This window comes from Papaver somniferum, chromosome 1 (assembly GCF_003573695.1).
Source record: "Papaver somniferum cultivar HN1 chromosome 1, ASM357369v1, whole genome shotgun sequence".
In the NCBI taxonomy this organism is placed as follows: Eukaryota; Viridiplantae; Streptophyta; class Magnoliopsida; order Ranunculales; family Papaveraceae; genus Papaver; species Papaver somniferum.
The window spans coordinates 28,489,636-28,502,469 of record NC_039358.1 but is presented as its reverse complement, the minus strand read 5'-3'; the positions used below and the strand labels follow the sequence as shown (position 1 = coordinate 28,502,469).

The 12,834-nt window shown below is 37.6% G+C and overlaps 2 protein-coding genes across 2 annotated transcripts; one reads left to right on the top strand and one right to left on the bottom strand.

Annotated features, from left to right (window-relative positions):
* Positions 1 to 9,677: 9,677 nt before the first annotated feature.
* LOC113281970 (17.8 kDa class I heat shock protein-like) lies at positions 9,678 to 10,625 on the bottom strand. The gene has a single exon (XM_026530889.1). It carries the CDS (start codon positions 10,451 to 10,453, stop codon positions 9,887 to 9,889), a length of 567 nt encoding a protein of 188 aa, XP_026386674.1. The 5' UTR covers positions 10,454 to 10,625; the 3' UTR covers positions 9,678 to 9,886.
* Positions 10,626 to 11,926: 1,301 nt separating this feature from the next.
* On the top strand, positions 11,927 to 12,597 carry LOC113272287. Its single transcript, XM_026522162.1, has 2 exons — positions 11,927 to 11,954; positions 12,188 to 12,597. The coding sequence occupies exons 1-2, from the start codon at positions 11,936 to 11,938 to the stop codon at positions 12,595 to 12,597; spliced, it is 429 nt and encodes a 142-aa protein (XP_026377947.1). The 5' UTR covers positions 11,927 to 11,935.
* The last annotated feature ends 237 nt before the right edge of the window (positions 12,598 to 12,834 follow it).

Genomic DNA, 12,834 nt, shown 5'->3' with positions numbered 1-12,834 from the left:
TGGGGGTATTTGATAGACGCATTTATGTGTCTATTTTGTTCTCAATATTCTGTATTGTTAGACTCGATTAAGTACTTATTGTGTTATTTTGTGTTCTTGTAGGAAATTTTAGAGAAATAAGCCCTTGCGGCGAAATGGGCTCAAAAAGTGGTGTTTTACACCCCCAAGATAAAGTATTAAAGGAACCCCAGAAATGCACTGGAAACGTCACAGAAATGTCCCGGAGGAACCAAGAAAAATTACTATTTCCACCCAAAAATTACTATTTCAGCCCCAATTGCTAAAGGGACACCAGAACTGGATTAGGGGGAGGCCAGTTTTCTTCCCAAATTCAAATTCCAAAATTGGCGGGAAAATTTGGTTATTTACTGGCATATTTGCCAATCGATTTTTGAAGGAGTTTCAGGCCGATTCAATGGCTGAAACTCATTGGGTATCTTCTGCTGGGCTAGACAGGAAGGATATGGGTGTTGGATGCGATCAAATTTGGCTGGAAAATCCATCAGATGAAATCAGAGCAGACGCGTGCATGGAAAATATTTCACGGGGTTTTGATGAGTTGGAAGTGTGCTGCTCGTGTTTGGATGGGGCTTGGCTATATTCTGAAGTGTGTTTGAGATAAACAAAGAAAATCTACTCACCATTTACAGCTCCAGACGCGTATAGAGATAATTCAGGGAAGAAAATATTCCGAAATATTTTTCTTCAATGGCCGAGTAAATGAAGATTATTTGGAGTTAATGGGAGATTCAATGGTTCAATTACGTATAAATATGTTCCTAATGTGCTACAGAGAGGTTGTCGAGAGTTTGGGGAGTCGATAGGAGGGCCAGAGAAGCAGAAATCAAGAGTTGATGAAACTCTGTTGCTGCTGCTGCTGCTGATGAAGAACACCAAGAACAGAAGAACGGACTCGCAAGGACAGTCGTTTATGAACATGTCTAAGACGCACAACCGTGGGTCGCAGCACAGTCTAAACAGCAGCAGCACTTGTCATTTATCGTTCATTCTGTGACGCTTTTTGTGCGTCGCAGATTACAGTTTACACCATTTTTCTCTTCTTCTCATCATTTGTAAACCATTTTTGAGCCATAATAAATTATTTTGAGAGCATTTATACTATGATGAGCTAATTCCCTCGTAACCAAGGCATGGAGGAAGCTATTCATGCAACATAAATGGGTAACTATTTCATTTAATTATATAATTCACCTAATCGCTGCTTTTGCAGAGTTTTAAATTGTTTGAATGATTGTCTTAATTATTTGTTATTCAGTTTGATAGGTTATGCTTGGTTTAATCTCTTGATAATCTATGCTTAAGGTTTGCAAATAATGTTTGAGAATCTGTATGATTGATAATGAATTAAAGATAAAAAAAGGACTTAAGAATTGAATAGAGTTTTGAAATATTTATCATTCAATTTTGCATAATAGTGGAATCTAGTGTCTTTGTTACCTCTCGCACCCATTGTTAATAATTTTGTATATAATTTTATTAAATCTTTAAATTTAATCTTCACAAGTCCGAGAGTTTGAACCTCATTATTACAACCACGAAAAAATCTTAAATCATCCTGAGCCAATGTATATCCGTCATAGCCCAACACTCGTCTTGTCCTGAGCCAATGTACAATCATCTTAACGCTACAATAAACTTGGCCATGCACTAAACTTATATTGATGCCAACATCCGAGTAAAATCATTCCAATCGTGTCTTGTCTTGCCGCTTGGTTCAGCTTCATACTTTAGGTTCATCATTCACTTGCATTCTTTTTGCCGAGCAATGGACAACAATATCGGATTTGGAAACACCGCTATTGCATATGCGTTTTCCAAGCCTTGGCTAATGTTTGGGCCAGTGCGTAAGTCATTCCATGACTTGCATTGCATCCCTAATTCCTTCCTTGAGATGGCCTAACTCTGGATTAAGGATATGCAACATTATCCCATAATATTGCATGTGCTAAGTAGCCTTTCTTGTCTCAGCCATGTGGGCGCTTTATCGTTGGATTATGCAGCTCAATCGGCTAGGCCACTGACTCCAGTAATGCGTCATCTTGGCGCTTCACTGTTGGGAACGCTACCAATAGGCTAGACAAAAACCTAATTTTGGTCGGATCAAGATCAACACGGACGATACGGTGAGAGGATATCCTACAATAGATGGAACAGGTTTCTTTTGTTGGGATACAACTAGAAACACCTTGATAACATTAGAACAACTGTTAGGAATCACCACTTCCTTGACTATCGAATCTTGTGGCATGCTCATAGCGACTAGAACATCAAAAGAACGAAGTTGGCCAAAAATTCAATTTGAAACCGACTCGGAAAGCTGCTTTGATTCCCAACTTCAGACGCAGAACCTCCATGGTCCATTTCGGGCGTGATCCCGAAAACCAATCTAATCATGAGCCAAATACCCCATTGCACAGTTGTCCACATGTACAAGGAAGGTAATCAAGCTGCGGACGGACTGGCGAGCCTTGATGCAGACAACAACCAGTTGGGAAACCTTTCAACCTTGATTTGGGATCACATAATCTCATATTGCGTTAATCAAATAGTAATGGATGACTCCTTAGGTGAGACATTTTAACACAATCTCATGCTTCAATAAAATAAAAAGTATTTTGCCTCCTTTCAAAACTATATGATCATCTCGTATATAGGCTTTCAAAAAAAATGAAAGAACCGTTTTCCACTTTTTGTTTGATAGCCATTCGTTTTGGTTGAATGGTACGAGGCTCCCGCACCACTTGATATTCCACAAATGCAATACAAATCAAGGAAGGTACTTCCTACAACAACAATGTTAACATTTTATTGGTTCTGTCTAATCAACAATTTCTTAAAATAAATACTAATTTGTTTTGACATTAATTACACAAGAAAATAATTTTGAATCGCAATAAACTTACCAATTTCAAAGTTTAGGTAATGGAACGTGTGCATCGCAGATAGGCTATCACTTTTCTACCAATATTTGAAACAATAATGTTGTTGCGTTTTTTGTGATTTACAAAATAAAACCGACGCCAAGGATGTCTGTTCATTCTTTCTCGGACTTGACATGGTAGAACTAGATAAACAATATTTAAATCTTCGTATCCGCCTTGACATGATATCCTATCGGTCTTGACGCCTTGACATATGACCTGTAATTAACACTGCACCAACAACTATATTCGGCGAAGCAAACTCAACAATACATTTTTAATCTCAATCGACATTAATAGAAGAGGACGGTATTTTTCATTTTTTCGATTTTCTTTTTCCCCTTGAAGTGTTAATGAAACTCTTCATTTTTTTTTTAGAAATATTAGGAGTTTAGAGTGGAATGGTGTGTAAGTGGAAATGGTTGAAATGAGAAGAATTTATAGTGTTCCGAAAATAGAGCCGTTGGCAGCTCAGCTTTTACCGCCAGCACTAATGTCCATCCCTGCGGTACCACTGGCTTGATAAGTTAATCCTGACGTCCTAACATTTGTCACGTGTCTCTTATATTGTTGCCAATTATATTTTCCTATAGTGACAAACCAGATTTTCCAGTCCATATGGCTGACTTCATCTGCAAAGTTCTATAAAAAGTAGGATTGTGCAACAAACAGACGGATGCGGATTAGGGGTCATCCGCGTCCAATCCGTCAAAGTTACGGATTTTGAAAATCCAACCATGTTCGTCTCAATCACCCGCATATTTGACATCTGCGGATCAGCGGGTGATACGGGCCGGATGCGGATTAATTATGAAGTTAGTAACAAAAAAGAAAAAAAAAATAAAACAAAAAAAAAGATATGCCAGGTGCGGGTCAAGGTTCTATAAAACAGAGTATATGTTTATGACATGAGGATCTCTTCAAAGCAGTCCAACGAGTATATGTTTATGACATGAGCATCTTTGTTTTATATGTTTCCGAAATATATTGACATGACATAAAACAGAGTATATGTTTCGAATACAGCCCAACGAGTCATTCATGAAAAAGAACGATTTTTTGGGGACCATGGTCTTTTTGGGGACCATGGTTATATTTTTAGTAAGACATTTAAAAATAAATCTAGGTCACTCCTTATCTAGATATTTATATTAATACCTAAACTACCCTCCTGATTAATTTTGGGTAATGATTAGTGAAATCATTAGTGAAATGATTAAGCTAAAGAAGTAGAATTATTGAGAGAGTAAAGTTAGAGAAGATGAAGAAGAAAAACATGGAAAATAATTTATTTTTTGAGTTCACTAATCTTGAGTATTCAAGTGATGATTCAATTGATGATATCACATCTGAATCTTCATCTCCTTCCTCTCCTAGAGTATTTGTTAATCTTCACAATGATCCGGATATGAGTTATTTCTTAGATGGTGATTGTATTCTTCCCCATACTCAATCTCAAGATGAAAACGATGGATTTTACCAACCACAACCGGAGGAAGAGCATTTGGGTTATCAGGTATGCTTCAAACTTAGATAATGTTGGTTTAATTGCTCCAAATTTTCAAAAAAAATGAAATTTTTTATGTAGATTTGTGGCAGTTCGGTTACCATATGTCAAGAACATGTAACCGAACACACCTGAAACTGTAGTTCGGTTACGTTTTCCAAACACGCAGGTTACCGAACTCACTCGTTAATGGAGGTTTTGGTCGTACAGTGTAATGTTTGGTTTGTCCGTCAATGTAATCGAATTTTAGGGTCTAGAAGTTCGGTTGCTTTGCAAACAATAACTAACCGAACTTTACGTGAAAATAAAATTTTACCAACTGTACATAGTTCGGTTTGTACGCAAAGTTCATACCAACCAATTATCTAACCGAACTTTACGTTAAAAAAATTATTCCAAGTGTAAGAAGTTCGGTTGGTTCGCAAACTTTTATCCAAAAGCGTATCTAACCGAACTCACCGATAAAAAAAAACAACAACCAAAGTTACAGTGCTATATTCGGTTACCTAGTATAAAATGGTAGGTAACCGAACTTTGAACTTAACAATTTATTTGGGTACATCTTGTGTGTTCGGTTACATATCAAATTGCTCTACCAAACGAACTTAAAGTTCGGTGATATCCTTATTTTGCGAAGGAACCGAACTTATGGACTTGTGTTTTTCAAATACAAGGAGTTCGGTTAAAAGTATTTTTTGCGAATCAACCGAACTCTGAGTTCGGTTAAGAAAAAATTAATTCGTGATAACCGAACTTTTTGCGACGAAACCGAACGTTTTGTGACGTAACCGAACTAAAAGTTCGGCTGAGACTTGTTTTTTGAGACGTAACCGAACTTTTCTCTGAAAAAAGACCCTCCATTAAACCTCTCTGCAACTTCCATTTTCAACTCATTTTGATGATTACTTCTCATTTATTCAACCAAAAACGAATGACAAGTAATGGGTTTGCGAGAATATCTTTGTTAATGTTTTAAATTAAGCTATATATATAGAGGTGGTGGTGGTTGGTGGTGGTGGTAATCGGTGGTTGGTGGTGGTGATAATCGGAGGTGGTGGTGGTGGTAATCGGCGGTGGTGGGCGGTGGTGGTGGGAGGAGGTGGTGGTGGTAATCGGTGGTTGGTGGTGGTGATAATCGGAGGTGGTGGTGGTGGTAATCGGCGGTGGTGGGCGGTGATGGTGGGAGGAGGTGGTGGTTATATATATAGGTGGTTATTAGGTTGGTTTTAAATTAAATTAGGTTAAAGGTAGGTTAGTCATTTCAACACTTTAGGACACCCCATATAACTATAGGGAAGGTGGTCAAATAAAACCATGGTCCTCTCAAAAAACCATGGTCCCTAAAAAATCATTCATGAAAAAGGATACATGAAGCGGACCCTAGAAGCCCAAGATCCCATTTCTTTCACCTTCAATGAACCATGATAGGTGCTCTGCTAGAGTGTCGACCTCAATATTGTAGATTAAGTAATCCAACTCGTTGAGTGTATTAATTTCCCTTATTGTCTTACGGTGCGGGTGAATTCGCGGATTTCAAAGTCCAACCGCAACCAAACCATTAAGAATACGGATTTGGAAAATCCAATCGTGTCTGGCCCTAAATCTTACGGATTCGGTTTCACCCGCAATTTTACCGACGAATATGGATGAAAGATACAATTATTCTTAGCACGACCCATGATTGGTAATACAATACAATCGATCACTACTACCACTACCTCTTTCCCGTGCCGTGCCGTGCCAACAAAGTACTTTACTAGATCCTCATTCCCCAGCAGCACTAATCACAAGTTCTGCTCCAGGCATTTGCTTCTCCACGCACTACTTCTCTCTCTCTCTTCATTCTCTCTCTCTCGTGAAATATAATTATTCTTCTTCCTCTCTCTCTCTGTAGCTTTTATTTTACTGTACTAGACTCTCTAGACTACTACCACTATTCAGAGTGAGAGATCCAACGGTCATCAATGAAAAGTGGTGGTTGTTATTTCTAGATCATTGAATTGATTCCCTCCTCCTCCTTCATTTCCTTTGATCACGTTTTTAGTAGCAGCAGTACCACCAAATCCCCTCTCTCTTCTTCTTCTTCTTCTTCTTCTTCTTCTTAGGTCTCCTCCATTTTCCTTCTTACCACAGAAGACCTCCTCCGTTCACAATTTCAGGTTAGTAATTCCTTCTTCTTCTTTTCCCATCATAATTCCTTGTTTATTTATGAAATTTTTCTCATAATTTTTGAACTCTGTTTTATCTTCTCACATTCTTTTTCCCCTTTGACTAGTTCTTCACTTATTTACTCTCTCTTCTTCTTCAATTTTTTCAGCTAGTTTTTCTTGACAGATAAATTTCTTTCTTTCAAAACCACAGATTTTATCATTTCTGATTAAAAATTCAAACCAAATTTCAAAAAATTTCTCACTAAATTTTCCTTATTTATTTTTCAAAATTTATTTATTTATTTATTTTTGTCATTCTTTAGGAATTTCTACTTTTATTTTTCTGTTACTACAGAGAAGAGAAGAATTCTTTTTGAGTTTAACAGAATTGTAGTTATTGAAGATCTAACGGTATGATACTGATATTTTCTTTAACAGAGAGAAGATCTTGGCCGTTAAGGATGGAGATTAACCAGGGTTCAGTTTTTCAGAAGAACAGGATAACAACTAACTATGGTTCACTAACTTACGCTGCTGGGGAGATGACACTGTTACTATCTACTCTCCTCACATCATCTCTCCTAGTCCTAGCTCAAGTAAGTCAGGGGTTTTTGTGTCATTTCTTATAGTTATTTATTGTATTTGTGAGCTCGAGTCAACAGTCATCCCTAGTTTTATGGCTACGTGTCAGCATATCCTCTCTTTATGGCTGTGTTGCTAACATGAACCGGTGGTTAACTTTAGGCGAACTTGAAATGGAAATTATACTCAAAAAAGTTTTTGGTTTAGGAATTGTTTTGAGTTCCGAATTTAGGAAATGAAATTTGAATTTAGGAAATGAAATTTGAATTTGGAACAAAAAAAGAAAAAAGTCAAGTTTTGTCTGTCACTAGTAAATAAGGGTGGTACTGTAGCTTGAAAAGTCAGTTCCATCAAAAAGAAGAATATGGGAATATATGCTTTTATCAGATATGCGAATATGCCTATTCTTTTTGTTTTCTTTACCCACTTGTGAATGTATTTCAAATTAGTGGCCTTTTTTGTGTGTTACTGGAAAAGAAAGAAAAATCTAGTAAATGGGGCGCTGTAGATTTTTTTTTTTTTTTTTATGGTATGGTAGGCACAGTAATGGTATGATGACCTTTTAAACTTTTACCTCTTTAATCTTGCGGTATTTGTTCAGACTACTGTTTGGTTTTGCATCTGAATGCACTGTAATATTCTGAGATGTAATTAGGATGTCATTCCTTGCTCCCAATATGATCATATGACCGTTGCTACTACCTGACACATTTTACTTTCTTCCTTGAATCAAGGTACCGTATCATAATATAGGCTAGGTTTATTGCTTCATTGTATTGATGAATTGGGAGTTTCTGCTGCATCTTTTTGTGATAATTCTCTTAATCTGAAACATTTTTAACTTCTGAATTTTGATATTTCCTGCCAATATGTTTTCTCCTAGTAAGATGCTCATCTTTGTTAAGTGAAATGTTATGGGGATGTCATGTTGTGTTTCAAATCTAGAATGTAAAATTGAGTCATTGTTCTCCGCTCTCATGAACCACTACTAGTATGATGCTTAGTATATGATTTTGTGCAACTGGTGTTTTACTAGAATGCAGAATTAAACGACTAAAATTTACACTTGGGATAAGTACTGTCGTTTAGTGAATGAATGTTTGTACCGATAAATAGTTCTCCTGTATTAGCTTCTGTGATATAGACATGGTCACAACCACTTTTGCTCCGGGACTATGTTTAACCATCCAGATTAGCCAATGTGTTTGCTTCTGTGTGACAACCGTTTTGCTGCAGCATTATGTTTAATTATCCGGACTAAGTTTACCAATGATGCTGTTGAGATTGGTTTTAAGGATTGTTTTTTAATTTTGTTTTGGCGATCTTGCAGTTTCAGGATCTGTTTATGCTGCTGATTACCAACAACAAACACGGGATGGAATTACTTGGCCAGAACCAGTGCCAATCAGAGCCTGTCGATGCTGACGGAGATGAAGATGAAGATGACGAAGGGGATGGTGAAGGTGATTTTGAAGGAGGTGAAGATGAGGAAGACGAGGGAGAGTATGAGAAAGAACCAAACAGTGACTCCAAGAAAGAAACTGAAGGTGGAGTTGGCGGAGAAGGAGAAGAGAATGGAGAGGAAGAAGGAGAAGAAGAGGAAGATGACGAAGACCAAAATAACGAGGACGACGACAGCGATGACGGTGGGGACGAAGATGAGGATGAAGTTGTAGAAGAAGAGGAAGGCGAGGAAGAGGACCCCGACAATGATGATGACGAAGAGGACGAAGAAGAGGAGGCACTCCAACCACCAAAGAAGAGGAAGAAGTAGACGTTGCATCTGTCAATGGTTGGACAGGAAGGCGAGGAAGAGGATCCTGACAATGTTCAAGAGGATCCTGACAATGTTCCAATCCATCATAGATCCTTTTCTTCAATCGTCGTAGATCTTTTCTCTCTTATTCCGAGTGTTCCAACCCTTAAGTAATGGTTGTTTGTTGAAATAACTATTACATCTGTCATTTTAATCTCTTGTCATCTAACTGATTCTGATTCAGGTTCCATTAATCCTTTTTAGTTCCTTTTAGAGTTCTTGTTTTCATAGTTCCAGTCCTGTCAGGGTTACTTTTCTTAGATATTTCTGTTGTATGCCTGTGGTATGTGATGTGATTGAACGTTGCAGCTATTGGAAACTAATTTGCAGCTCATCACCCAGCAGTTGTCTTGAGTTAAAGAGTATAGTTGTTTTTGTGTGAAGCGAGGTCCTCAATTGGTGATTGCATTTTCGACATTGGACATCAATGTAAAGAGAAATGCGAATTGAGTTGAATTAAACAATGGAACTTGAAAGATTTAGTGCGACTGAAAATTGCAACATCTCTGCATTTCTTTCCAAGTTGGGCTGTCAAGTGCTGCACCAGTTTTCCAAGCCAGAAGACACAGACACAGGAACCCTGTACCTGGCGATGAACTCCCCACCAGTGCCACCAATTCCTAGCTTGGCTGAAGCTCTTGTAGCCAGAGCAGGATTCCCAGGGTTCAAGAAGCAACAGGTTAAGTTCAACTAAAGCTCCTTTTTATTATAAACATGTCCAGTACATAGCATAAACCTCTTTACATAACCCACACTTGGGGACACGACACAACCTTACAGAGAGTAAAAACATATTGACATGACAGACTCCACACTAGTAGCTTAACTGAAAAGGACTAAACAGGACACAACATAAGAGGCTTGCAGACTTCCGGTCATGGCCACATCTCTAAGCAGTCTGGTCTTGTGCAGCCTGAGTACCGGAGGTTTCCATTGGAACTTGAGTCGACCCCTCCGATGCACCAGAAATCTCAATGGACTTAACTTCAGGTCTCCTCTGCTCAACTTTAGGAACACAGACAGTAAGCACTCCATTCTCCATAGTAGCTTTCACTTCATCCATCTTAGTATTCTCAGGTAACCTGAATCTCCTCAAGAACTTGCCGCTGCTACGTTCAACTCTGTGCCACTTATCATTCTTCTCCTCACTCTCTCTACTTCTTTCTCCACTTATCTGTAAAACTCTCCCTTCTTCTACCTCAACTTTCACTTCTTCCTTTGTAACACCAGGAAGATCAGCTCTGAAGACATGAGCTTCTGGAGTTTCCTTCCAATCAATCCTGGTATTCGCTAACTGTGATGTCTCTCTTGCAGTATCGGAACCACCTTGGCCAGTTTGCCCGGTCAGAGCACCGGTAGAGAATGGAAAGCCTTGGAAAGGATCCCATATGTCAAGGGAAAATGGATCAAAAACATTACTCCTTTGGTTGCTGAAGAAACTTGGGATGATCGACATTATCTCAAAGGGTTTCACTCAAAAATGAATTTGCAGAAAGATTGAATTGCTATGATGAGCTTGCTTGGTTTTCTGATTTGATGAGATTGTGCTGGTTGGAATGGGTTATTTATAGAGGTGGTTTCGGCAAGGATGAGTTCAAATTTTGGGGTAATCTTGATGATTCGAGAAGGATTCTTCGAGTAAATCCTTTTGAATTTATATTTTATTTGCCGATAAGTTCTAAGAAAAGCTTCTTCTACTGGTTTCTACAAACTTCTTGCTTTGGCACATCATCATCTAACGTGTCCAGCGTAAGCGGCTTACACGTAACAAAGCCAAAATTTTCTAGTCCTAACTCTAAGCCCGAGCCCACCAAATTTTTAATCTTTTTTTTTCCTCTTAAACACGAGCCCACCAAAAGATGCTTTAGCTGATCAACGTTTAGCAGAAAATGTGCAGGGGTTTGTTAAAAGATTTCGTTTCTGGGAGCATAATCTGATTTAAACTTTCTCCTTCATGGATGAATTATGATGCGTATCTCTCTCACGAATCTTCGTGATCGCGGTTCAAAAGTATGCCGTTGCACCAGTGGAGTTAGGTTTAATTTGCTAGTCGAGCTCAAGCAGTAGTTACGCAATGCCATTACCTGGACATACCTTTGAAATATGTGCACCTGAAGCCGGTTTATATGGGTTGACCTGCCACTTGGCGGATTCAAGAACACTAACCCATGATCTGGTGGGTTACAACTCAGGACTCGTGCCCCTTTGGTAATCACAAAATTGATTAAACAGACCAAAACCAATAATTCCTATGTGAAATAGATTTGTAGGATTTTATACTATTTATATGGACACAAATCAACAAAATACTGTTTAAATATCCATTTTGGATATTTCATCCAGAATTTTGTTTATTAATTAACTGGAATGGACCAATACGTCCTTGTCTTCTTTAATTTTGGGTGAAAAAGACTTTCGATCCAAAAAGAAGAACATGCTTCTTCATCCTCAAACATATTTTCTTTCTTTTCCCCAACAATTCCAGATCTAATCACGGTCACTACTACGGCAGTTGATAAAACCATCGTTTCTGACTTATAATTCGGAAAAACAATCATCGCCGCTGCAACCACTAGCAGAGAGGTACATGTTACCTAATCGATTATGCGAATGAGAAAATGGGTTTCTCGTAATGCTTTATTTTTCATGAGATTCCAAACTTAAATTCTATGAGATTGATTCTTTGATTCACTATAATTTGAAGTATCATTATTAGCTATTGATGTCTTTGTTTTGATAGTTTGTGATTCTGATTGAATCCATTTGGGTTGTACGAATTTGATACCAGACTTAAATTATTCATTCTACCAATTTGATTTCAATTTGGGTTAGAATAGTTCTTATAGATGAATTCCAATTTTGTGGTTTGATTTTTAGGTATATGTTGATGAATTAAGGGATTATGTAGTGATGGATTAGGAGGCTGTTACTGATACTTATGTATTTGGAAGTATCAGGTGGGTTGTCTTTGATTACGCCATGATGATGAAAAACGGTTTTGAGTGATTTTTTTTTTTTATTTGTGAATTGTTAAATGTATGGAATGCAATTTGAGTTTGTATGTGTTAACCAAACTTCAGTACTGAAATTTGTTGCAACATCTAATTTAATTTTTCACTGTAAATAATTATAACAATAGTCTAGAGCAGTTTAATAAGAGTGGGGTGCTCATTACCGATGTTCTATGCAGGTTCATTTCTACCAATTTTGAACTTAGATAGTATTCACACGATGGAACCACTCTCTCAAGGCCAAACTGATAGGTACTCGTTGTTAATGGAGAGGATAGATAATTGTGACGCTGACAACATTTTTACATTGAAAGGAGGTATAGTGCTTCTTCTACAACCAGTCCACATCCCTATTACGACGAAGAAAGAGCTTCTTCTAGCAGTGGGTTGCCCATTCCTCAATATTTCTTTAGCTTCTTCTAATGGTGAAAACTCTAGAAACTCCTCATTTAGGAGGATAAGTGAAGGGTATCGACTTAGGCGTAGGAGGTCGTTCAATTCTGGAATGTGGATTTTGATTGAAAATGTATACATAAATGATGTAGCTCATACACAAGTATACAATTTAAATTCATTTTGTACCATATAATAATGAATTTTTGATTTTATCAATTATGAATTCTTTTCATTTCTTATAGTAAAACTTGAATAAATCCAAGTAAATCACAGATTAAGCCTGGATGAAACCAATTTTATCCTGCATTGAAAGACAAATTTTTGAGTAGGATGAAACTGGTTTCATGATGCTTATTCTGACAAAAACACATATTCATTCTCTGCATACTCATAAATAGACACTTCTCTTTGGACGAAACCAGTTTCATCC

What these genes read in the sequence shown, in the direction of transcription:
- LOC113281970 (XM_026530889.1), bottom strand. Translation starts at nt 10,453, where the DNA reads ATGTCGATCATCCCAAGTTTCTTCAGCAACCAAAGGAGTAATGTTTTT.